The sequence below is a fragment of the Schistocerca serialis genome, chromosome 2 (genome assembly GCF_023864345.2).
Source record: "Schistocerca serialis cubense isolate TAMUIC-IGC-003099 chromosome 2, iqSchSeri2.2, whole genome shotgun sequence".
Taxonomy (NCBI): domain Eukaryota; kingdom Metazoa; phylum Arthropoda; class Insecta; order Orthoptera; family Acrididae; genus Schistocerca; species Schistocerca serialis.
The window spans coordinates 997,870,021-997,896,917 of NC_064639.1; the positions used below are offsets into that span (position 1 = coordinate 997,870,021).

Genomic DNA, 26,897 nt, shown 5'->3' on the forward strand with positions numbered 1-26,897 from the left:
CTTGCCATGGTTCACGCGGCTACCCCCGTCAGAAGTTCGAGTCCTTCCTCGGGCATGGGTGTGTGTGTTGTCTTTAGCGTAAGTCTAACTTAGATAAAGTAGTGTGTAAACCTAGGGACTGACGACCTCAGCAGTTTGGTCTCACCACCACCCTGTAATGGTACTTGAATTACGTAACCATTGCGGCACCTCACCTCAACCTCTCGATACCAGCAATATTCTACTGTGTTTCTGTAAAGTAGTTAACATATTTCTGAGACAACATTCAGATTTGATTTCATTAATGTAGAGGTACTTTGATACATCGATATGTTTATGCTGCAATGATATTATTCTTGTGTGTATTCTTTCGTTTGTCACTATGATCTTTATCGTACTAGTAACTCTGATTTTTGGGCGCGTAAGCGGTTATTAGAGAGTCAAGTCTTGGTCGTCATGTTGAAAAGACACAAATTGTAGTCAGTTTATAAAATGTGAACTTTAACAGTGAGTGAGATATTTTCAAGTACGTTTTATATTTTGAACTGATGTTTTGTGAGTTACTTGATATTGCAACAAAAATAATAAAGAAGAAGTGTAACTTAAATTCGGAGTGCTGATTACTTTTTTACATCACCATTGTGCTAACTTGCAAAAGTTTAATCTTCAAGAATGGTTTATGAAACACATCTATAAAACTTTTGAATATCGCAGAATAACACCTAGGCCTCTTTGCACCCGAGTTTGGAATCATTACCACCTAGATTTTCGACGATTGAGCCATGAGTTCACAACGAGACCAGCGTGGGAAACACGTAAAGATGAGTGCCTAGTGTATCCATCATTTCATAAAATGACTTTATTAACTGTGCTCTAATGACACCTGCCACATAATATAACTTTGTTGTTGCCCGAAAATGCAATATTTAGCAGCGTGAGCAACACTACAATCTTAATTAATTTTTGACCTTTGTTGTGGTAGGGTTGTTAGAACCCCTATGACTACTTTGCCGCAATGACTATTTTTGCCCCGCTATCTCTTCCATGTGGTCTACCTCGTCTTGGTTTAGTTGTGGTCATTCCTTCACAGTCACATTACCAACAGTCAATTTGGGCAGCTTTGGAACGACTGAAATGTTGCCGATGGATTTGTTGTTCGGATGATATCCAATGACTACTCCACGTTCAGAGTCACTGAGCTCTGCTGATCGAACCTTTCTGCTGTTACCACATCCCTACTGAAAACACAATAACCCTCGCATCCTTTTATACTGGTGGATCTACCGCTCGCGATATGTAACGATCAGTTCCACATTATAAGGGGGTCCCCACACTTTTGATCATATAATGTGCACTTAGTAACAGCCACACATCACTTTACAGACATCCGTAGTGTGGAGGTGATCGAGTAAAAGGTTTCTTTGTTTTTTTTTATGACTGAAAAATGTGCGTTCATACCAATTTTTCCAATGAATTCTGCGGTCAGCAAATCCAGAAATTAACGGTAATATAACAGAGTGAGAAGGCGGTTCCTCTTCTTTCGTATTCCAGCACAGGGTTCAAACGTGGACTGTGTAAGAGGAAACTGAAGACCAACAGGATGCGGTCTAACAAGCTGGAAGATTTAACATCTTGTTAGGTTACATACTGAACAACCCTCGCACTATCAAAGAACGAGACACTGTAGCTCCTAGTGTAGTCCAAACTAATGAACGCGCTGACTCCTTGGGGCTTACTGTCCGACCTTGCGCCGGCTGCTCCCAACTCCTCGGCACTGCTCCCTCGGACTTGACCGCCTGGGCGCTTACCTTGCTCCGTGATGGGCGAGACGAGCAGCAGGTTGACGCAGGCGGCGCCCGTGTCGTGACCCATGAGCGTCACGTTGGTGGGGTCGCCGTCGAAGGCGGCGATGTTGTCCTTGATCCACTGCAGCGCCGCTATCTGGTCCAGCAGCCCCAGGTTGCTCGCTGAGTCCGGACCGAACTCCGGGCGCAGGAAACCTGCAACAGCGCGATACTCCACGTTACACACCTATACAAATTCCTTAACCCTTCAAGATCTTGTGGCTACAATTGTGTACATCATCTTTTAGTGTGTCTTAGCTGCAACAGAAATATGATTCCACTATGGAAACCTCATATACACAGTTGTGAATGTTCAGTTATTTCATACTATATACAAGCGCTAGCAACCGTTGGACATCACTATAAAGATATATCAAGTCAATGTAGCAGTTTGCAGCAGCTTGTGCCAGTCAGAATACATGTAAGTAGTTGATTAGTTATAGTCCACAGTACAACTGAATATTATTGTTGCCATTTTGCTTGGCAGTTAGTGAATGATCAGTTAATTTGTTACAACAGTGATGGCCAAGCGGTTGTAGGCGCTACAATCTGGAACCGCCTCGGGCATGGATGTGTGAGATGTCCTTAGGTTAGTTAGGTTTAAGTAGTTCTAAGTTCTAGGGGACTAATGACATCAGATGTTAAGTCCAATAGTGCTCAGAGCCATTTGAACCATTTTTGTTACAACAGTATATATTTTAGAGTTAGTTGCTTTGATCCATATTATAATTTTGGCAACGGGTATAAGGTTTTGTACCAATCTTGCGTCTAAAATCATTAAAAAGTCACCTAAGAGCATTACAGCATAGAGAATAAATTTCCTTCAACAGAAAATAATTTCAGATCTGACATGGATATAAACAGAAGGAAAAAATCCCATCATCAAGCGATATTTAATGTAGAGCAACGAAATTTCGGCAAAACATTTTTCTTGGAAATATATTAACATCGTAAGTTCACTAGCTAAGGGGTACACGAAAAAAGCTATTGTAAATGTAAATGCTAGTATACACAACTGGCCATTAAAATTGCTACACCAAGAAGAAATGCAGATGATAAACCGATATTCATAGGACAAATATATTATACTAGAACTGACATGTGAATACATTTTCACGCAATTTGGTTGCATAGATGCTGAGAAATCTGGCAGTAATAACGGCCTTGATACACCTGGGCATTGAGTCAAACAGAGCTAGGATGGCGTGTACAGGTACAGCTGCCATTGCAGCTTCAACACGATACCACAGTTCATCAAGAGTAGTGACTGGCGTATTGGGACGAACCAGTTGCTCGGCCACCATTGACCAGACGTTTTCATTTGGTGAGCGATCTGGAGAATGTGCTGGCCAGGGCAGCAGAGGAACATTTTCTGTATCCAAAAAGGCCCGTACCGGACCTGCAACATGCGGTAGTGCATTATCCTGCTGAAATGTTGCGTTTGGCAGGGATCGAATGAAGGGTAGAACCACGGGTCGTAACACATCTGAAATGTAACGTCCACTGTTCAAAGTGCCGTGAATGCGAACAAGAGGTGACCGAGACGTGTAACCAATGGCACCCCATACCACCACGCCGGGTGACACGCCAGTATGGCGATGACGAATACACGCTTCCAATGTGCGTTCACCATGATGTTGCCAAACACGGATGCGATCATCATGATGCTGTAAACAGAACCTGGATTCATCCGAAAAAATTACGTTCGTGCACCCAGGTTCTTGGTTGAGTACACCATCGCAGGCGCTCCTGTCTGTGATGCAGCGTCATGGGTAACCACAGCCATGGCCTCCGAGCTGATAGTCCATCCTGCTGCAAACATCGTCGAACTGTTAGTGCAGCTGGTTGTTGTCTTGCAAACGTCCCCAGCTGTTGACTCAGGGATAGAGACGTGGCTGCACGATCCGTTACAGCCATGGCGATAAGATGCCCGTCATCTCGACTGCTAGTGATACGAGGCCGTTGGGATCCAGCACGGCGTTCCGTATTACCTCCTGAACCCACCGATTCCATATTCTGCTAACAGTCATTGGATCTCGACCAATGCGAGCAGCAATGTCGCGATAGGCTACAATCCGACCTTTATCAAAGGTGCGCATTTTTCTTCCTTATACGAGGCATCACAACAACGTTTCATCAGTCAACGCCGGTCAACTGCTGTTTGTGTATGAGAAATCGGTTGGAAACTTTCCTCATGTCAGCACGTTGTAGGTGTCGCCACCGGCGCCCACCTTGTGTGAATGCTCTGAAAAACTAATTATTTGCATATCACAGCATCTTCTTCCTGTCGGTTAAATTTCTTGTCTGTAGCACGTCATCTTCGTGCTGCAGCAATTGTAATGGCCAGCAGTGTATTAAGAGCCGGAGTAACCGCCAGAATGTTGAATGCAAGCATTCAAATTTCCATGCACTGTGTTTTAGAGTGCCGGACGTCAGTTAGTGGATTGGAGTTCTATGCCTGTTGCACTTGGTCGGTCAATACAAGGGCGGTTAATTCCAGTTGTGATTAACGGTGAAGCAATCGTCCGATGATGTCCCATACGAGCCCGATTCGAGACAGATCTGCTGATGGAGTAGGGCAAGGAAACACGTCGACACTCTGTAGAGGGTGTTGGGTTGCAACAGCTGTATGTCGGCAAGCGTTATCCTGTTGGACAACATCACCTTGAATGCTGCTCATGAACGGCAGCACAACAGATCGACCCACCAGACGGAAATACAGATTTGCTGTCAATATGCGTGGGATAACGACTAGAGTGCTCCTGCTGTCATACGAAATCGTACCCCAGACCACAGCTTTAGATGTAGTCGAGCGTGTTTAGTACGCAGACAGGTTGGCCGCAGGCCTTCACCCATTCTCCTTCTGACCAATATATTGCCATCACTGGCACCGCGTCGGAATCAGCTTTCATTCGAAAACATAACTAATCTCCACTCTGTCCTCCAGTAACCTCTCGCTTGTCACCACAGAAGTGCAAACGGCGGCTGTTTGAGGTCAGCTTCCTTGAAGTAACCAAGTAACAAAAGTTCGTTGTGTCAATGTGGCGTAAACTGCGTCTCGAATTGCTGCTGAAGACGCAGTACGATGCGCCCACACTCATGCGTCGAAACCGACGGGCTTTCCTCTCGGTAGTGTCACGTGGCCGACCGGAGCCCGGTCTTCTTGCGACCGTACCTTCCCGTGACTACCGCTGTCAGCAGTCATGCACAGCCGATACATTTCTGTCAAGTCTTTCTGCAGTATCGCGGAAGAGACATCCAGGATCTCGTAGCCCTGTTACGCGAGGTCGTTCAAACTGAGTGATCTGTTGATAATGGTGAGTTTGTTGTTTTAAAGACATTCCTGATTAACATCAACTCACCATGTCCAATCTCAAAGGTAACTATGGTTCAAATGGCTCTGAGCATTATAGGACTTAACTTCTGAGGTCATCAGTCCCCTAGAACTTAGAACTACTTAAACCTAACTAACCTAAGGACATCACACACATTCATGCCCGAGGCAGGATTCGAACCTGCGACCGTAACGGTCGCGCGGTTCCAGACTGCAGTGTCTAGAACCGCTCGGCCACCCCGGCCGGCTAACTATGGTTCATCGACCGTTACGGCGTTTATTTAAAGCCAATCTGATTTGCATCCTCATAGTGGTGCTACTTGCGCCACTCTTATGGGATTACCCCAAAATCTGATTAGACGTCAATTTTATGACGTAGGAACGCACCTACCGGGTTTCCTTTACTACGCACAATTCCTTCTTGTCGTTGGGATATTTATTTAAATCAGTGTACATAGACTGATCTAGAATTCGTGCACTAACAGTACAACTCTCCCGTGAATATTTTCGGTAGAAAGTGGACGTCAAAAAAAAAAAAAAAAAAAAAAAAAAAAAAAAAAAAAAAAAAAAAAATTGGCAACACCGCAGGCACTTGCTTGACTGTGAGTACTGTCTAGCTGCTCTGTCGAGTTAAGTGCACTGACTAGAGGTTTTGGTATTGGAATATTTGAGTTCATGGATCTACGTGTATATTTGCTTCTATTTTCCTGTACATTGTTTCACTTGAGTTTCGTTACAGCCCTTCCCCCAAAGTAAAAGAAAAAGAAACAGACAGACTCCATCCCTCTCCTTCTATTCCTATCAATGCTTCTTTCACCCCGTTTTTATTATACGATATTGCAGTGCCTGTATTATTCTGAATTACGACGTCAAGTTCCTTTGGACATGCATGCCATATCGTATTTGTCCGTCGAAATCGGGCAAGTGACTTTCAAGTAAAATGTCTCGCCTGTACTGGAAAACACATAATGGATATACGAGTACAGGCTATACAAGTATGGCTGACAACATATGGATGTTGGGGTTTGGTCGTGAGCCGAGGACGGAGAGCCAAATGGCGCGGCCTGGTAGCTCAGCCTGTTCGGTCAGAGGGCTCTCATCTGTGCCGTCAGAGTTCATGAATTTTCGACCAGCCTTTAGAATAAACCGCTGTACACTTAAAATGAAGTTCGTAGTAAAATTTTCTTAAAATCGTAGTCGTAATGCACAAAAATCATTTTGTTCATCTGATATCACTACCGTAGTCGATTTCATAGGAAGTAACCATCAAATGAGTCGTCTAAAAAGAAAGGGAAAATGGGGAATACTACATACTAGGAAACTCAATTACAGAGTCGAACCAACTTCAACACACAGCTATACACAGTTGATACATCGTACATGAATTCGTCGAAGTGTTTGCTGAACAGACCACGAGAGCAGGCCACAGAGGTTGTCCATTATTAGTTTCACTTTCACACCGGTTATTTACCAAAATTTCCGACCGCCAGTGAGCAGTTAGTAACTAACGTATCGTATCTGTAGTTGGGAGTCACTTAAGCGACATCTAGTTTGTCTAGCTTACTTGCACCAGTAATTTTTTACTATGTAGGTTTCGCTTTGAACAAGATGTATAGCACAGCCCATACTAATTTTATAAATGCGAAGGTAACTCTGTCTGTTATGTGTTCACAACTAACACAATGAACCGATTTCCATGAAATTTGGTATGGAGACAGCTTAAACCTAGTGTGTTTTATAATCTTCACTGTGGCAGTACCTCCAGCTGCGATAAATTTCTAGAACTATTTTATGATGCCTTCAGCTGACATTCTCTTTATTTGTCGTACGATTGTACATTTTCGGCCTCAGGCCATATTCAAAAATTTTACGGACGAAGATAACGTGTTCCTAAAATAGCGAAAAGTTATTTCCAACTCTTTTATGACATTTACGTGGAGTGATAGGAGCAATATGCAATTAAGGAATCCATAAAATACTTGAAAACGGCCGAAGACCAAAGTTGTACAATCGTACATGAGATAAAGAGAATGTCAGCTAGTGTGCTTTGTTTTGATGTTGCGGAATGTGGTCGTCTTTTGTTTTTGTGGTTGTGAAAGCACCTGTGAAGTACATAATCGAGCCCACAGGCGAACACTCTCTCTCTCTCTCTCTCTCTCTCACACACACACACACACAGAGGGAAAGAAAAATGTAAACGCATGAACACAGAGGAGTAGCAGAGGGTTCCACATCCTCAACAGCAGAAAAAAGTACGTATGATGTGTATACAACTGCAGAACATGCAAATGAATATATATTCCAAATCAACGAAACGCAGTGCAGTAAAACCTAAAACGTGTTGAAGAAAGTTACAGAAAAACCATAAATTGTAATATCATTTTAATACTGTTTAATAGGTGTAATTTAAGGCATAAGAACTGTTTACGATCTTTGCAAACGGATTTATAAGAGAAACCGCACTCTTATAGTGAGTGCCCCCTGAAGACACTTTGAAAGAGAGCGAAACACGCTTGGTCTAAATACGACTTTTATTACAGTTGAAAGGTTGTCTACAACCTACGTTAGTTGTAAAAAGAGTATCTTTTTAAGACGTTCACAGTTTTCCCCTCATTCATTAATCGTGTGCGGTGTTTCTGAATGTGAGGAACAATAACAGCATCGTTTGAATGGAGTGAATAATCATACCTTTGGCCGAATGTCTGATTTCAGACACATGAGTCTACTTTACAGTTAAGCCACATGGGCGAATCGCAATAATTAAAGCCATCTGCTCAAGTAAGAAGGTGATTAGGATAATTATCTCACGCAGTGGGCAACAGAATCACGATACATGAACATCAGGGTCGTACTGAAAAGTGTGACAGTACTTACATCAGTTATAGGGGTATTTGCAGCTAGAACTAACACTGTCGTGTAGCGTTACATGGAAGTGATAGATGATAAAGAACACACACAAAAAGAGAAGCTTTCCCCGGATGACTTTATATAATCTCCTGAGACATTAAAACTGTGTGCCGGACCGAGGCTGGAATTCGATACCTTCGGCTTTCGAGGGCAATTTCTCTAGCTTTTGAGCTATCCATGCCGGTTCACGTACCGTCTTCACAGCTTTACTTCCACCAATAACTTTCCCATAATTTCCTCCCTCTCCTTTCTTACAGAAGAAGGGCCGGCTCGAGGGATAATGGTAGGAGGCTCTAATCGTGCCACCTTCCAAGGCAGCAGGTTTTGGGGGGAGCCGAAATCTTAAATTTTAATATGGTTACAAAAGAATGTATTAAACATCGGAAGTTTTGTATAAATGAAGAAGTTTGAGAATAAGTTGTAAATACAAATCAGTCTTAAAATAGAGTGCCCTATTGGAAATTGTCTATGGTATTGGGAAACAGTTGACAAAGGATGAGCTAGAGTTGGTCTGCTTGGCTGCGTCTTTCAGACAGTAAAGATTGCAACTCGCAGTGTTGGCAATTATGTTGCTGCCGTACGCCTACACAACACGTCAGCTTGAAAACCCCCTGCGAATGCGAAAAACTTCATAATAAAGAAATAAAGGTAAATGTCAGTATAAGATGGCATAACTATTTCGTAAATACCTACAGCGCTGTCGTCAAAAAAAAAAAATTTGTAATAAATTGAGAAAGAGTAAGTAAAATATGCACTTCCCGTCACAAGCCACAGCCTTCTGAATCCAGACATTGTGATTAAGGGGCTTTTACACGTGGAAAGATGTGTGCCATTCTCTCCCCAGCATTCCCTCTCCTTTCGATCTGCCATTAATACCATTTACATTGCTCTTGTTCTTGCCACTGCCCCCGATCTAAGCCCGGGAACTGGATGTTTGTGTTGTCCTCATCATTTCATCATCACCATCATCCATGAAAGTGGCGAGATTGGACTGATAAAAGATTTGGATATAGTGCGGGCGCTGATAACAGCGCAGTTGAGCGTCGCATGACCAAACACCATCATGATCATCATCATCATCAAGTTCCCTAATTAGTTTTTTCTGTTTAGTCTGTATCTTCTTTTAACTTTTCCCGGATTCCTTTTCTTCCTAAGTGTTTAAAATAATACGGAAAAATGTCAGAGCTTATTTTGGAGCTAAGGCAACTAAAATTACCTGCACGAACTGGTTACATAATTATTAATTGTCGATACAGTAAAGTGCTTTCAAAACTGCTTGTTTTGTGCAGTGAATCATGGTCGTAGTATGACGAAAAGTGCTCCATCTCGATATTCGAATTTAGCCGTTTTCCCTTTATGTACTACGGACACAGTAAACAGTCACTGGTGATTTATATACTTTTTTCAACAAACTGAGCGTTTATATGTAAGGAACGCGCTATGTTGTGATGTTCAACTTTGAACGGCAGAAGACGATACTATCGAAGATACGGTACTCGGCTGTGCTGGTTGTAACAGGTCTCACATCCCACGCTACCATCTGCTCAGGGATCGAGAAAAAGTGAACGGATTTTAGTTATGTGTTCTGAGAGGGACACTATTTTCGTTCCATGATTAATTTTGCAGTTATAACTGAAGATGCAAGACACTGCAAATTTTCACTTCTGCTTCACTGAGTGATTCCCCATACCTGGCTCTGGTCTTATGGGCGTGTAAACGTCAAATAGACGAATGAGTAAGTGTGATACGTGGCAATAAGAGGTCATGGATGAATGACATTGTGAAAAAAGTTCATTATATCCGAAAATACAAGTAGGAGTTAGAACGGGAGGGGGTATGGTGGGGGAGGGGTGGAAGGCGGCGCTTGAAAATTCTGTAGGGGCGGCAAAATCGGTACAACCGACCGTGTCCAGAGTATTCGCGCTGGATGCAGGGAAACTTACGCGAAGTTGCGTGGCTTCAGGCGGCCAATTTACATTTCTCTTCTGAGGATGGATGAGATGCCTCGTCCCCTACGGCCGTCGGTTTCACTCGGTGCCTACCAGCTGGTGCATCGATCGTCCATCTCTACTGGTGCACCTGTTATCATTCGTAAGTGCTCAACCTTCTGTCGAGCATCGTTCTCTGGTTGTTTTGCTCAAATAAAACGGATCCAAACCAAATATTTTATTAAACAATTATATCTGCAAAATAATCACATTAGTACTGAGCAGAAAAACAACAGTTATGTTTATTCAGATAACAAAAATTCTTGTAGTAGTTGGTGTTGGAGCTGCAGTTTTTTAGATTGATGTCACCTGATAGGTATACCTGCTTAAAGGACGTCCCTCGAACTAAGGGCTCACCTTCAGAGGATGTCATCTTTCCAAGTAGAGAAGGAATTAGCACATTTCATCAAAATATAGGAGATATTAAAGTTAGTGAAATGATTATAGATGTTTACTGTGAAATTATTGGTATGTAGGAGCATCACTTAAATAATTCGACAGATCAGAGGCTTCCTTTACTAGGATACAGTTCAGCCGGCTGTTTTTCAAGAAGTTCCTTGCGGGGTGGGGGAGTAAAAAACAGTATTCCATATGAGTCCATAGACGTATCACGACACTGCACTGAACAGATATTTGAATGTTGTGCAGGCGCAGTTGAATTTGGTGAAACTAAACTTCTAACTGTTGTTTATTTTCAACTTGTCGTGGCGTAATGAAGGGTCCATTAAATTTCGGTCACGCAGCCGCGCAAATATAATTTCCTCCACTGATATTTCGGCCGCGTATCGTCCGGCCATCTTCAGAGTGAGTCACAAGACCGACGACAAGATGCCAAGCGCGGCCTTATATGCCCCATCGCTGCGGTACTGCGCATGCGGGTCACAGATGCTGGTCGGTGGCAGAGAAATACGCTTACACATGCGCCGCCTGTGACGAATGCGTACAGACATTCGATTCGCTTATGGATGTATGATCGGCGGTGGTGACACCATGACGGCTCCTCTGCAGTTTAATTACCCCAAGAGCCGGATTCCATGCTTTGTCCAAATTACACCCTTATCTCTATTTGTTAAATTATTAGCTAATCTAATCTCTATAGCTTCCTTGGACAGTTTCCCAAAAATAAGAGGAGGATGTTAAAATCTTCACGTCACTGTAATTCATGGAATGCCCTGTATCAATACAATGTTCGGCCACAGCTGATTTGTCTGGCTGTAATAAGCATGTGCATCTTCGATGCTCCTCACACCTCTCATGAACGGTGCGTGTTGTTTGAACTATGTACGACTTCTCACAATTTCCGCAAGGAACCTGATACAATCCGCTTTACGAAGCTGTAAATCGTCCTTCACAGAGCCGAGTAAAGCTGCAATCTTCGTGGGGTCCGGAAGATCACCTTAACACAGTGTTTCTCAAGAATACGGCCTATCTTCAAGGAAAGAGCACCCACATAGGGCAAAAACGCAATAGATCTGAAGGAAGTACTATCTTCTTCGCCATCACATACCTGCATTTTAGGTTTTGCATCGAAAGCTCTACGAATTAGTTACGGAGAAAAGCCATTCGATTTAAAAATGTTCTTGAGGTTTGTGAGCTCTTCTTGCAAATTGCCTTTATCGGATATACAGTGCGCCCGATGCACTAAGGTCTTAACGACACCTATGGTCTGTGAAGGGTGTTGGCAGCTACTGGCATGAAGATATATCGGAAACCAACACAGAAACTCACAAAACTCACAAACGTTTCACTGTTCAGGCTGTAATGAAAAATACAATAATCCACGAACAGAAGACTGGATTCAATGTCTCAAGTGTGAGGAGTGGTGGCATGAATCCGGCTCTTGTTATTAAGGTTCTGTACACTTCATTTGTGATCTCTGTTAAAAATATTTTCGTCCGACAGGAATATTTCTGCATTTTTTTGTTGACAGGCCTAGATTTGTTCATTAGGTCAAATATTCTATCAACAGTAACTGTTATATGCTGAGAAACAAGGTATATTACGTTTATGTACGCTATAAATTAAATAAAAGACGAAGAACTAAATGATACATATGTTTTTCTCATCTGATAATAATGCGCAGATTTACCCCCCTAGAAACGCACTCTTACCCCACGGTCGGGTAAGATTGCGCATTTACTTCACTTTTTTTACTAAGTGCGAATTACGATTTAAATTGTTTCTATGACTTTCAGACTCTCTCATATATCAGGCAAAATTCAGATGAAATGACAGTAAAAATATAACTGTAATTTGTGACGTTTCCTTCAGTATATTGCTATTTAAACCTTAAGTGCGCAATCTTGTCCCTCTTTAATCCACGCGCTTTCAAACCGAAACTGAAGAGTTTCCTCATGGGTCACTCCTTTTACTCTGTCTACGAGTTCCTAGAAAAATTAAAGTGATTCTTCTTGTATTGTTGATTATGTTCACTTACTCTTATAGCTTGGCTTTTTCGGGTTTATAAACATTTTACTTTTATCTGTTATTACTTTTATGTTGTAATTTCATGTACTGACACGTTCCATGAGAATTCATCGCTGTATTCCAACTTCGAATACAATAAATTTTTTTGAGAGAGAAAATCTTCTCTCCACTTATCAGCAGGCATTATAAAGCACTGCTGGTGCGAAACTCGACTGATCCCTTTCTCGCACGATATCCTGCGAATCTTGGATGAAGGCAAGCAAGCAGCTTCCATTGACCTAGATTTCCCGAAAGCGTTCGACAAGTTGCCTCACTACAGAATGTTAAAGAGGACCCGAGAATACAGAAAAGGTTCTCACATAGGTGAGTGTTTTGAAGACTTTTTTTTGAAAATAGAGCTCCGTACTTTGTCCTGGATAGGAGTATCGTCTTTAGTGCCTCAGGGAAGTATGGTAGGGCATCTCTTGTTCTCTATATGCACAAATGATCTGTCGGTTACATTGGGCAGCAGTCTCTGACAGTTTGCTAATAACGCTCTAGTTTATAGGAAAGGGTCACATTAAGTTACTCTACGATACAAGATGAGTTGGACAGAATTTCGATTTAGTGTGATGGATTGCAGCCTGCTGTAAATGCGTAAAATTGTGGGTTAATGTAGTTGAGTAGGGGAAAACAATCCTTTAATACTCAGATACACTGTTAGTTGAGGGCAGCTGTAGACAATTAGATCGATCAAATATCTAAGCGCATTGTTGCAAAGTGCAACGAAATATCATGAACGCGAAAAATCGGGTGTAGGGAAGCCGATTTGTGAACGCCGGTTTATTGAGAGATAATTTGCGACCAATTCTTGAGTACTGCTGGAGTGTTTGGGATTCCCACCAGGTCAGATTAATGGAAATCATCGAATCCATGTCCAGAATCTTAAGCATGGCTGCAGTAGCAACTGTGCAAATGTAATATATTTAGTAAAAACAGCCACCAGTTGCGGAAGATAGTAGACAAAAGCTTTTGACCTAGGTTTCAATCCATATAAGTGTTCCTTCTTGACAGGTCTTATTACCTAGGGTTACCTTATTAACATTTTATAAAAAGACAGTGTAAATACGGCAGACATTATTACAATGTGCAATAAAAGTATTTCCACTTGTTATCACAAATGCAAAGTGAATGGCCATGTTCAAAACACTACAGAATGACCGACTATCTAAGTGCCTAAATGGGTACTGATAGATTTAAAAAAAAGCCAAAAGTTATTAAAAAATGTCACAACTTACGTTTTACATGCTATCATGCCATGGTGCCAATACGTTTTGTCATAATTGAAATTGAAAATCGTAAAAACAGGCGTCTATCTTTACAGTGTGCTGATATACTGTGCGACCTGGTCAGATACAAAGGAGAGCAGATTTTATGACTGCAGTAAATAAATAAATAAACAGCGGAGATTCCGTTCGCCAGCTCCACAGGTATCGAAAGTTGGAAAGGAAATTTGTATGCTCTCTAGTTGAGTACTTTGAACTGGAGTGCAATATTGGGAATCCGATTTTAGATTTTTTTAAAAGTGATGCACTGAACAGCTTCCGCACTATACTTTTACAGGCCTACGGTGCTGTTAATTGTACGGCAGAAATAAAAGATGGAACGTGAGGAACATCGGGCAAGAAGAAACACGACAGACTAGATAACCAATGTGGACACATTTCATCTCAATGCATGTATATGTTTATTATTAGCGCAAGGAGCACCATATGTTAAACAAATTTCTTTTCAGTCTCAAGGAAACGAAGTTATTTAATGGGAGTAAGTAGCATGTGCGAAACTGTCTCGATGACCTTGCTTTCCAGTAATAAAAATTTATCTATTAGAAGTTTGATAGAGAGGAAATGCCTTTATCTGTGTAATGTGAGAAGCATTGCATTCTCTCACGGACTTAATACTCTGACAGAAGGCTGAACGGAGCGCACAGTTTAACAAACAGCAAAATCAATATGCATTGGAAAGAAAATCTGGCAGTTCAGTCGTCCTCCATGCTGGCTCGGTGAGCTGCTGCTTCCTGAAAAGCTTATTGCTCTTTCGTTCCAGGAAGCTAAACGACAATGATGACGAAATGAACTCTGCAGGTTTCACGGAACCGATTTCCAAATCACTGCTCCTAAATATTTCGCTGAATACAACGCAGAGCGGGCTGGTTAGTTTCAAATGATCCTAAATTAATATGGCTAAATGGTATCTGAATGATAAACTCTAATTACCTTTATACAGGGTGTTACAAAAAGGTACGGCCAAACTTTCATGAAACATTCCTCACACACAAAGAAAGAAAATATGTTACGTGGACATGTGTCCGAAAACGCTTACTTTCCACGTTAGAGCTCATTTTATTACTTCTCTTCCAATCACATTAATCATGGAATGGAAACACATAGCACCAGAACGTACCAGCGTGACTTCAAACACATTGTTACAGGAAATGTTCAAAATGTCCTCCGTTAGCGAGGATACATGCATCCACCCTCCGTCGCATGGACTACCTGATGCGCAGATGCAGCCCTGGAGAATGGCGTATTGTATCACAGCCGTCCACAATACGAGCACGAAGAGTCTCAACAGTACATTTGGTACCGGGGTTGCGTAGACAAGAGCTTTCAAATGCTCCCATAAATGAAAGTCAAGAGCGTTGAGGTCAGGAGAGCGTGGAGGCCATGGAATTGGTCCGCCTCTACCAATCCATCGGTCACCGAATCTGTTGTTGAGAAGCGTACGAACACTTCGACTGAAATGTGCAGGAGCTCCATCGTGCATTAACCACATGTGTCGTACTTGTAAAGGCACATGTGCTAGCAGCACAGGTAGAGTATCCCGTATGAAATCATGATAACGTGCTCCATTGAGCGTAGGTGGACGACGAAACTAAAATGAGCTGTAACATGGAAAGTAAGCGTTTGCGGACACATGTCCACGTATCATATTTTCTTTATTTGTGTGAGAGGAATGTTTCCTGGAAGTTTGGCCGTACCTTTTTGTAACACCCTATGTACTATGCTCAGTTGACAGAAATTTGAAGCCATTTCTATAACGCCTCACTCCATTTCCTTTTATCCATTTCCACTCCAGTGTGTTTGTGTGTGCAAGTATTTGGGCTACAATGAGGTAAAGTCAGGAAAGCTTAGAGCTAACCGTAGATAGTGGGAATAGAATGAAATAGTACCAACCTAGCCTAAGTAGGCTTTACACGAAAGATAAGTGAGCCCATAAGAACCTACCCCTCCAAGGAGTTTGAATAGGGAAACGTTGTCTCTGCGATTCGACCATACTGAAGTTACTTTACTGGGGGGTGTAGTGGGCGGGCGTGCCGTAAGGTTCCTGGGTAAAGGTAAAAGGAAAGGCATTAAAAAGCGCTGGTTAGTGACAGAAAACGATAATGACTAATTTTCAGCATCAGTTTAAGCAGATAAAATACAGGGAAGGTTTAATTGTTGTTTTCTTCTGAGTTTGTTTGATGCGGCATGGAACGAGATCCTCGCCCGTGCCAACCTCTTCACATCAGAGTAGCACTTGTAACCTACGTCATCAATTATTCGCTGAATGTATTACAATCTTTACCTTCCTCTACAGTTTTTGCCTTCTACAGCCCTCTCTGGTACCATGGAAGTCATTCCCTGATGTCTTAACAGATGTCCTCTCATCCATTGTTTTCCACGTATTCTTTTCTTCTCCGATTCTATGCAGAACCTCCTCATTCCTTACCTTATCAGTCCACCTAATTTTCCACATTCGTCTATAGCACCTCATCTCAAATGTATAGATTTTCGTGTGTTCCGGTTTTCCTACAACCCATGTTTCACTACCATACAATACTGTGCTCCAAACGTAAATTCTCGGAAATTTATTCCTCAAATTAAGGACTATGTGTGGTAATAGTAGATTTCTCTTGGCCAGGAATGCCCTTTCTGCCAGTGCTGGTCTGCTTTCGGTGCCCTCCTTGTTCCTTACGTCATTAGTTATTTTGCTGCCAAGGTAGTAGAATTCATTAACTTCATCTACTTTGTGACCATCAATCCTGATGTTAAATTTTAACATTGTTCTCATTTCTGGTACTTCCCATTACTTTGTCCTTCTTCGATTTACTCTCAATATATATTCTGTACTCATTATACTGTTCATTCCATTCACCAGATCATTTAATTCTCTTTCACTTTCACTCAGGATAGCAATGTCATCAGCGAACCGTATCATTGATATCCTTCCACCTTGAATTTTAATTCCACTCGTGAACCTTTCTTTTATTTCCATCATTGCTTCTTCGTTGTAGAGATTGAAAAGTAGCGACGAAAGACTACTTCCCTGGGTACACCTCTCTTAATCAGGGCACCTCGTTCTTGGTCGTCCACTCTTGTTATTTCGTCTTGGTCCTTCTACATACTGCGCATAACCCGTCTCTCCCTATAGCTTGCCCCTATTTCTCTCAAACTTCCGAATATCTTCCACCATTTTCCATTATCGAACGCTCTTTCCAGGTTGCCTTTACCTTTCCTATAACCAAACTCACCGTCATCTAACACATCCTCAATTTTCTTTTCCATTTTTCTGTATATTATTCTTGTAAATAACTTTGATACATGAGCTGTTAAGCTGATAGTACGATAATACTTTCACTTCTGAGCTCTTGTAGTCTTCATAATTGTGTGGATGATATTTTTTCGAAAGTCATATGGTATTTTCCCAGAGTCTAACATTCTACACACCAACGTGGATAGTGGTTAAGCTTCCTCTTGCCCCAATGATTTTAGAAATTCTTAGTGAAAGTTATCTATCCGTTCTGCCTGTTGTAATCGTAAGTCCTTCAAAGCTTTCTGGAATTCTGATTCTAATACTCGATCCCCTATTTCTTCTACATTGACTCCTGTTTCTTCTTCTATCACATCAGACAAATCTTCCCCCTCATGGTGGCCTTCAACGTACTCTTGCCAACTATCCGTTCTCTCGTCTGCATTTAACAGTGGAATTTCCGTTGCACGCTTTATGCTACCACGCTTGCTATTAATGTCAGCGAAGCTTGTTTTGACTTTCCTATATGCTGGGTCAGTCCTTCCGACTATCATTTCCTTTCCGATTTCTTCACATTTTTCATGCAGGCATTTCCTCTTAGTTTCCATGCACTGCCTAATTGTTTCTGTATTCCTGAATTTCCCTTTGTACTTTTCTCTTTCATCGATCAACTAAAGTATTTCTTCTGTAACCCTTGGCTTCCTCGCAGCTACCTTCTTTGTAACTAATTCTATGATTGCCCTTCTTACATGTCCATTCGCCCTCAACTGTACTGTCTACTGGGTTATTCTTTAGAGAACTTCATGCGTATCTCGACATTCCTTAGTACTTTCGTATCCCTCTTCTTTGCGTATTGATTCTTGCTGACTAATCTCTTCAACTTCAGCCTACTCTTCATCATTATTACATTGTGATCTGAGTCTGATGTGCTCCTGGGTAGGCCCTAAAATCCAGTATCTCATTTCGGAATCTCTTCAAACCATAATGTAATCTAACTGAAATATTTCCGTGTCAGCCGGACTTTTCCAAGGACACCTCCTTCCCTTGTGATTCTTCAACAGAGAATTCGTTACTAACAGCTGAAATTTATTACAGAACTCAATTAGTCTTTTTCGTCTCTCGTTCCTTGTCCCACGCCCATGTTCTCCTGTAACCTTTCCGTCTATTCCTTCAGCTATAACTGCATTCCAGTCCTGCATGACTATTATATTTTCGTGCGCTTTTACCTACTGTATTACCCTTTCAATATCCTCGTATAGTTTCTGTACCTCTTCATCTTCAGCTTGGGACGTCGGCATGTATACCTCAATTATCGCTGTCGGTCTGATAAGAACAATCCTATCACTGAACTGTTCACAGTAACACACTGTAATTTAAGGGAAATTTCTTGGTGAGTGGCATTAAACCACATGTTTCCGCCATCACCTGTGTTCTAGATTGCCTAGTGTCAAGAATACGCTTTCGTGTGGTCCTTCATACGTTAGAGGCTTGTTAATTTGAAATCAATGAGGCTGTAATGAGTTTGTCTGTTAATATTAATGATATTTCGGATAATCCTTCCCCCCTTCCTCTGCAACCGTCATTTTTCTGTGCTGTGAATTAATTGGGTCCTAATGAACTATCTGAGTGAGCTTAATTCCATCAAGAGTTAGATTCAGGGAATATGAATCTGGCCCCATTTCAAGAAAGATTTTAGCAGTTTTAATGAGATTCATGGTAACTGGTGTGTGACCATGTTTCCACCATTGCTGTGCAGGTATGTGCTTCGTGCTAATCGTGTCAGTACTATAAATATTCTTGTACGAAGTATTTCTTGTTACAAAGTTAAAACTTTAGCGAAAATAGTTCTTCAAAATAATTCCTTGCACTTTCGATAGCGTTCAATGTACCACATCTCCACCCCCCTCCCCGGTATGGTAGTGTCAGACATGTGACCTTATGTCCAAGATTTACGCATCATCTTTTTCTGTATGCTGATAAATGAATGGGTTAACGTGAAGCGCCAAACTAAATTCATTCAATTACATGTTGTCAACTGCATGTGGAACATCAGAGGCTGCGGTGAAGGGGCAGTGTGTATCCGTTTGCTTTGACAGCTTCTAACTTTGCGTACGTTGTTGCGATATCACGTAGCTCTGGATACACACCCAGTGTCGCACTAATCGCATGTGAATGTTTGTGAGACGCCACGTCTTCTATAATGATGAATGTAGTAAACAGATCCCGTCCTAACTTCACTTTCAAATTTTGTGTGACGATTTCCCTTATGTGTTAGGAGACCAAAAATGGTTCAAATGGCTCTGAGCACTATGGGACTCAACTGCTGAGGTCATTAGTCCCCTAGAACCTAGAACTAGTTAAACCTAACTAACCTAAGGACATCACAAACATCCATGCCCGAGGCAGGATTCGAACCTGCGACAGTAGCGGTCTTGCGGTTCCAGACTGCAGCGCCTTTAACCGCATGGCCATTTCGGCCGGCATTAGGAGACCAATATAAAGATTAGTGAAAGGCATTACCATTTCCACCTTCAGTGGACATGAATATTATTGTCAGTTAAAATGCTTTCTGACAGTCAGTATAAGGAATAAATATGCATTTTTGTGAAATATCTCCTCTTTCACTGCAATTATCCCCATTCATTATTGACCCATAAAGATAATACTGTACCCAGGAATATTTACTTTTTCGTCGAGAGAGCCTAAGAACGTAGCAAAGCAAACAGCAAATAAATGATGATAAAAGAGAGACGTACTTGTTCCGTCAACAGTACGTGGTGTTTCATTCTTGCGTTACGCGTTTTTGATCTTAATGAATTTCAATATCAGTTTACATTGTTTTCTTGTTGAGCAACGTATAAGATTGTTAATAAGCATTTCCATAAAAATACATTAAAGCTGAGCTTTACGATGAAACGTAACGAACAGAATTACACGGAGCACGCCAATCAAAATTAATTAAGTAAAAAGCAGTAACCTTTCAAATGACAGTAACGGACAATGAACCATACCTCTTCCTTGTACGAGTCGTGGTTCCGACAATGCAGTTGAGGAAAGGGGCTATTTTGCTCTGGGCGCATAGAAGTACTCCACCGGAGAAAATTGAACCAACATGAACAAGGAGAAATTAATGGAATCTGTAAAGCTGTACAAGCCGAAATCCTCAAAACCGAACCCGCGGTGAACAAGATGAAATTAATAGAAACTATAAATCTGTGTAAGCCAAAATCCCCCAAAACTGAACCTGCAGTCAACAAGGTGAAATTAACACTTTGCCGTCCGGCGACACCGCAATGGTGTCGTGTGCATGGTACCGCGCAGTGGCCGGGGACAGCACTTAGTATCGTTTTCATTCTGTTCGTGTTTTGTTGTGGTAAAAATAAGTTAGACACGTCCGCAAGACTTTTTTTGTGAATGCTTGTGCACATTTCAGACGAATGAGACGATACGATTATTTACGATTAATGCGCGGACGGCTTGTCTGACGTTCCGGACAACTTGGACGATTGGGAAGAAGACACTGGATATCAAAAATGAAAATGAAGCAGAGTCGTCGGAAGATAGTGAAATACGTCCAAGAAGAATTCGGCGAACGCTACGGTTCCCAACTGATTCGGATGAATCAGACGAAGAAGACAGACTGTGCAATTCATAATTGACCACTTTTCGAAAAAGGTTAAAGAAAAGTTTAATCAAAGTCAAAAAATCTCAATTGATGAAAGAATGATACAGTGGCGTGGACAGTTAAATTTTAGAGTCTACAATCCGTTGAAAATAACGAAATACGGCATACTCATTCGGATGCTGTGTGATTCAAGTACGGGATACATTTCCTCATTCAAGATATATTCCAGCGCTGGACGACCTTTAGCTAAAACAGTGAGGGAACTATTGACACCTTCTTATGGAAAGTGGCATCACCTATACATTGACAATTATTATAACATAGTAGAACTTGCAGAGAAGTTACTTGAAATGAAAATTTGAGTTTGTGGAACGAAACGACAAAAATAGAGGATTTCCGGAAAAATTAAAGCGCGCAGCAGTCAATGTGTTTGAAACTTGTCATCAACGGAAAGGTGACAAGCAGCCGTCTACAAACTAAGTAATCCGAATTAGGGCTGCCAGCGCCAAGCGAATAAATTTGTACGAGACGTGCGGACTGCAAAATGTTAATAGAACGTGAAAAGTTGTACAAACCAGAATCCCCAAAACCGAACCCGCGTTGAATAAGTTGAAATTAATGGATCCTGTAAAACTGTACAAGCCAAAATCCCCACGCTAGTATGTCGGAGAACTGGCCGTGGCGAAAGGACAGAGCGTATTATCAGTCGTCCACCACATCATGCTCTTTTTAGTTCTATTGAACTCATACGAGCACAGGTGAAAGTTTACGTGGCAAGAAAAAGATAACCTCAGTGACGTGTAAGTGCTGATGGAAGAACAGCCTGCGAGTTGTGCGCAGCACATCTACATCTGAGTCCAAATACGAGTGTACAGGATTTAAACGGTATACGGGGCCCAAAAATTCTATTAATAGAACAGAAGTAATTACTTTAAAACGTCTAATAGCATGTTTGTTTGTTTCGTACGTTAAATGTATTTGAAACTGTGAATATGGACAACCATCGGCTGCAGATCGGAATGACGACAGTGAAAATTTGTGCCAGACCGGGACCCGAACCCAGATTTCTCGCTCATCGCGAGCGGTCGCCTTACCATTCGGCTATCCGTGCACGACTCACGGTCAAATCCAAACTTCTATGTGTCGTCAACCATGCGTCTACAAAAGGAACTTTGCATCGTAATTCAGAAAAACACAGACACAGCAGCATGGCATTTCCTACGTTTGTCTCAGGAAAAAATACTTCCTTGCGGGACAACGGTTTCGCACAAGTAGACAATGGACTGTGCACCCGGGTTTGACGTGACTTGTGTAAACATTATGCACAGTGGACTGGGAGAATTCATCAAATAGGATTAAAACACAACAGGGCACCTGTTCCGCTCTTTTCCAACACAGGTCCAATTATCTGAGCAGTTGGTTCGTCTTAGTTACTGCTGCGCGTATTAATATCGTCAGCGTGCCTCGCAAACACTGAGGCAACTACAGCCTGCGTATTGAGTCATTGTAGTAAGCCGATCGTCGACAGTGGTCGAGTTACCTTTGCAGACGTTATTGCAATTCCGTTAAACATTGGGACGGAATGGAGGTTTAACATCGCTGTTTGAGCATCATTCATTTGATTTATGGCAAGGTAAAAAGTATTGTGAAGCCAGCCGTACGAATTTATCAAGAAGGCTTCCCACAACGAAAAATTCCTGCACGATCGACATTTCTTGGTTTTCCAGCAAAATTTTGTGTCACCATAATTCTCTACTTTTACTCCATTACTTTCTAATTCATTCGTAACGAAGTACAATAGTTATCTTAACCGTTTTACATTTAATGTATGTGAAATGTATTGTCTGTTCTGATACGCTTTCATTTTATTGTTAAATATAACGAGAGGGAATACAACTTAAGAGTACGTATTTAATTTGAAGTCTGAGAGATACTGGCTCTTTACTGCCCTGCGCAGAAGGCAGAGGCCAATAACGCGAAGACCGTACATTGGAAGCTGAGGAACAAAGATCACAGCCAGAGTACTGGAAGCGTCGCTCGCAATCTTTCACCGCACTTTCACAGAGGAACGTCTGCGGCCTTACCACATTTAACACGTAGATTGCATCAGCAAAATGTCGATAGTTCGTCAGAAGATGATGAGTATGTCACTCATAGAAACGTCATGGTTTTATAGTACTGCCACACAACTGGAAACCCAAAAGATTTTCATCTACGTGCACACGCGTTGGAAGAGAATGATTTCCCTCCGCAACAACAGTTCTCAGAGTGGTTTTTTGTTACAAAGTGCGCAGCATGATTTTGTAAATAAAATGCTCGTAACAGATGAAGTATGTTTCAATCGCGACAGAATAATTAATTTCCATAACGTGCACACGTGGAGTGTACACAGTCCGCGACAAGTAGCAACAACACATTTTCAGCATCTCTTTTCCGGATATGCAGGGGTGGCTGTCATCGATGATTACGTTATTTCGCCTTGGTATTACCTGCACGACTGACTGGTACAAATTACCGAACCTTTGTAGAGGAAACATTGCTACCAACATTATTAGAAGACACTCCGTCAGCCATGCGTCATAACATGTGGGTCCTTCACGATGGTGTTTCAACCCATATTGATCACAGTGTACGAAGATTTTCGAGTAGACGATTTTCAGGACGATGGATAGGACGTTTTGATCCATATCGATGGCCAGCAGGCAGTTCTGATTGAAATCCACGGAATTTTTACCTTTAAGGCCATATGAAGAAACAAACTTACACTCGACAAATAAATAATGTGGACAAACTTACACAGAGGATTTTCGATGTTGCATGTGTTTGAACGAGTGCGGCCGGCCGGAGTAGCCGAGCGGTTCTAGGCGCTACAGTCTGGAACCGTGCGACCGCTACGGTATCAGGTTCGAATCCTGCCTCGAGCATGGATGTGTGTGATGCCCTTAGGTTACTTAGGTTTAAGTAGTTCTAAGTTCTAGGGGACTGATGACCTCAGAGGTTAAGCCCCATAGTGCTCAGAGCCATTTGAACCATTTTTGAAGGAGTGCGTCGCAGCTGGGTTCGCCGTAATGAAGCCTTTGTCAATAGTATATTGCGCATTTTGAACACTTATTGTAGTACGGGTGAAAGAGGGTGCAAAAGAATGTGGGTCTCATCTTAGTTACGGTACTGTTGTAAAAAAGGAACACAATCTGAATTTAATTAACTTTATAGTATTTTTGTAAAAGAGGAAACAAGTCATTGTAATTACTGAACAAAGAATGACGTGGTACTGGTTGATTTTGTACACATATTATTTAATGTCAGATTTTCTTTACTACGACGCCCTTCGTTATGGTGATGTTGTAAAAGAGAAAACGTCTGGTTGTACTTAACTCGTTGTTCATGTAAACCGAAATACACGCTTTTGACAACCCACTGACTGTTTACGTTGCTTGTTTCGGCAGCAGCTGACCGCCACGCCGAGTCGTTGTGCACGTCCAGCAGGCCGCAGTGACCGAGCGGTTCTAGGCGCTTCAGTCCGGAACCACGCGACTGCTACCGTCGCAGGTTCGAATGCTGCCTCGGGTATGGATGTGTGTGATATCCTTAAGTTAGTTGAGTTTAAGTAGTTCTAAGTTGTAGGGGACTGATGACCTCAGATGTTAGGTACCACACTGCTGAGTTCCATTTTAATCATTTGTGCACGTCCAACTTTTACATTAATCTGGTTCGTCCATTACCTTCCTCTGACCGCCGTGTCGATGTCGATAATCCACAAACCACGTCGTGTACCGACGGTTGTAAATGTAAACAGAAATGCGTCTACTATCTACCCTACAAATATATCTCTTTAAGAAATACGAAAATAAGGAACATGCTACAACGATATTTCATTAGACTTTTCTTTCAATTACGTCGAGATGTACCGTCTTTATAATTTTGGTAGCTCGTACCGTTTACAGCCTGTATAATACGCAAGCTACCACACAGTGTATGAGGTACTACTACTACTCATTTTATTTTCGTCTTCACGATCCATACCAGATATGTACGATGGTGCCAGTTGATTTGTTCTACAGTCAGTCACAAATTTCGGTTCTCTAAACTTGTAATGATTCATGGAAAAAACTACTTCCCTCCAGGAATTCCCACATGAGTTGACGGAGTATTTCCATAATACTCGCGTGTTGATCGAATCTCCTGGTAACAAATGTAGTACCACACCTCTGAATTACTCCGATGCCTGCCTTTAATATGTGCCGTAGGGATCGAAAAAACTCGAGCAGTACTCAAGAATGGGTCACACAATTTCTATACACTCTCAGCTTTACAGATGAACAACACTTTCATATAAACGTCCTAAGAAACCACGAATTGTTGGACCTCTGAAAGAATGGTAACTTCTGTCGGCTGCCGCACTAGTTCCATCTTCAATGACGACAGTGATGAATTTTTTCTTGGAATCGAACTGCTTACACCATAATACTATTTATGAAACATTCATTGACGTAAGTTACTTAATACACTACTGGTCATTAAAATTGCTACACCAGGAAGATGACGTACTACAGATGCAAAATTTAACCGACAGGAGGAAGATGCTGTGATATGCAAATGATTAGCTTTTCAGAGCATTCACACAAGGTTGGCGCCGGTGGCGACACCTACAACGTGCTGACATGAGGAAAGTTTCCAACCTATTTCTCATACACAAACAGCAGTTGACCGGCGTTGCCTGGTGAAACGTTGTTGTGATGCCTCGTGTGAGGAGGAGAAATGCGTACCATCATGTTTCCGACTTTGATAAAGGTCGGGTTGTAGCCTATCGCGATTGCGCTTTACCGTATCGCGACATTGCTGCTCGCGGTGGACGAGATCCAATGACTGTTAGCAGAATATGGAATCGGTGGGTTCAGGAGGGTAATACGGAACGTCGTGCTGGGTCCCAACGGCCTCGTATCACTAGCAGTCGAGATGACAGGCGTCTTATCCGCATGGCTGTAATAGATCGTGCAGCCACGTCTCGATCCCTGAGTCAACAGATGGGGACGTTTGCAAGACAACAACCATCTGCACGAACAGTTCGACGATGTTTGCAGCAGGATGGACTATCGGCTCGGAGACCTTGGCTGCGGTTAACCCTGACGCTGCGTCACAGACAGGAGCGCATGAGATGGTGTACTCAACGACGAACCTGGGTGCACGAATGGCAAATCGTCATTTTTTCTGATGAATCCAGGTTCTGTTTACAGCATCATGATGATCGCATCCGTGAACGCACATTGGAAGCGTGTATTTGTCATCGCCATACTGGCGTATCACCCGGCGTGATGGTACGGGGTGCCATTGGTTACACGTCTCGGTCACCTCTTGTTCGCATTGACGGCACTTTGAACAGTGGACGTTACATTTCAGATGTATTACGACCCGTGGCTCTACCCTTCATTCGATTCCTGCGAAACCCTACATTTCAGCAGTATAATGCACGACTGCATGTTGCATGTCCTGTACGGGCCTTCCTGGATACGGAAAATGTTCGACTGCTGCCCTGGCCAGCACATTTCCAGATCTCTCACCAATTGAAAACTTCTGGTCAATGGTGGCCGAGCAACTGGCTCGTCACAATACGCCAGTCACTACTCTTGATGAACTATGGTATCGTGTTGTAGCTGCATGGGCAGCTGTACCTGTACATGCCACGCAAGCTCTGTTCGGCTCAATGCCCAGGCATATCAAGGCCGTTGTTACGGCCAGAGGTGGTTGTTCTGGGTACTGATTTCTCAGTCTCTATGCAACCCCAATTGCGAGAAAATGTAATCACATGTTGGAATAGCGCTCGTCAAAGTTGAAGTCTACAGTAGCGGTGAGCTGGAATGTTACATGCTGTACCGTAAAGCAATGTTTCATACGCAGTCACGTGATAGGAACCGAGCCCCTCTCATAACACACCTGCGCATGGTAAGTATATACATCTCCTAGTTCAGCCAGTAGTTTAATTCCATTGGCACTGTTTTCTTGCATGGTGCAGTTTGAGAACCAGTCATATCAGTCGGATAGGCAGCCAAGTAGCTTCATCAATAAGTATTACGTCCAGGACAGGGACGATCCAGAATGCAGCATGCGAGCAATGTGTGCACTTGCATGCGTGCGTGGCTCTCTTGCCTGGCTACACATTTCCACATTGACATGCCAGGCTGTCTAAGAATGAGGAGAGGGAATACGGGGATCGTGCAAACGTGCCGCATTTACATGGTAACACT

The 26,897-nt window shown here is 42.3% G+C and overlaps 1 protein-coding gene across 1 annotated transcript in view; it reads right to left on the minus strand.

The window, feature by feature from the left end:
• The window catches only part of LOC126456583 (uncharacterized), a 454,669-nt gene that overhangs the window by 350,621 nt on the left and 77,151 nt on the right, over positions 1–26,897 (minus strand). Inside the window, exon 3 of the mRNA XM_050092328.1 lies at positions 1,788–1,979. Coding sequence (XP_049948285.1) covers positions 1,788–1,979 — 192 coding nt within the window. The remainder of the gene's footprint in view (positions 1–1,787; positions 1,980–26,897) is intronic.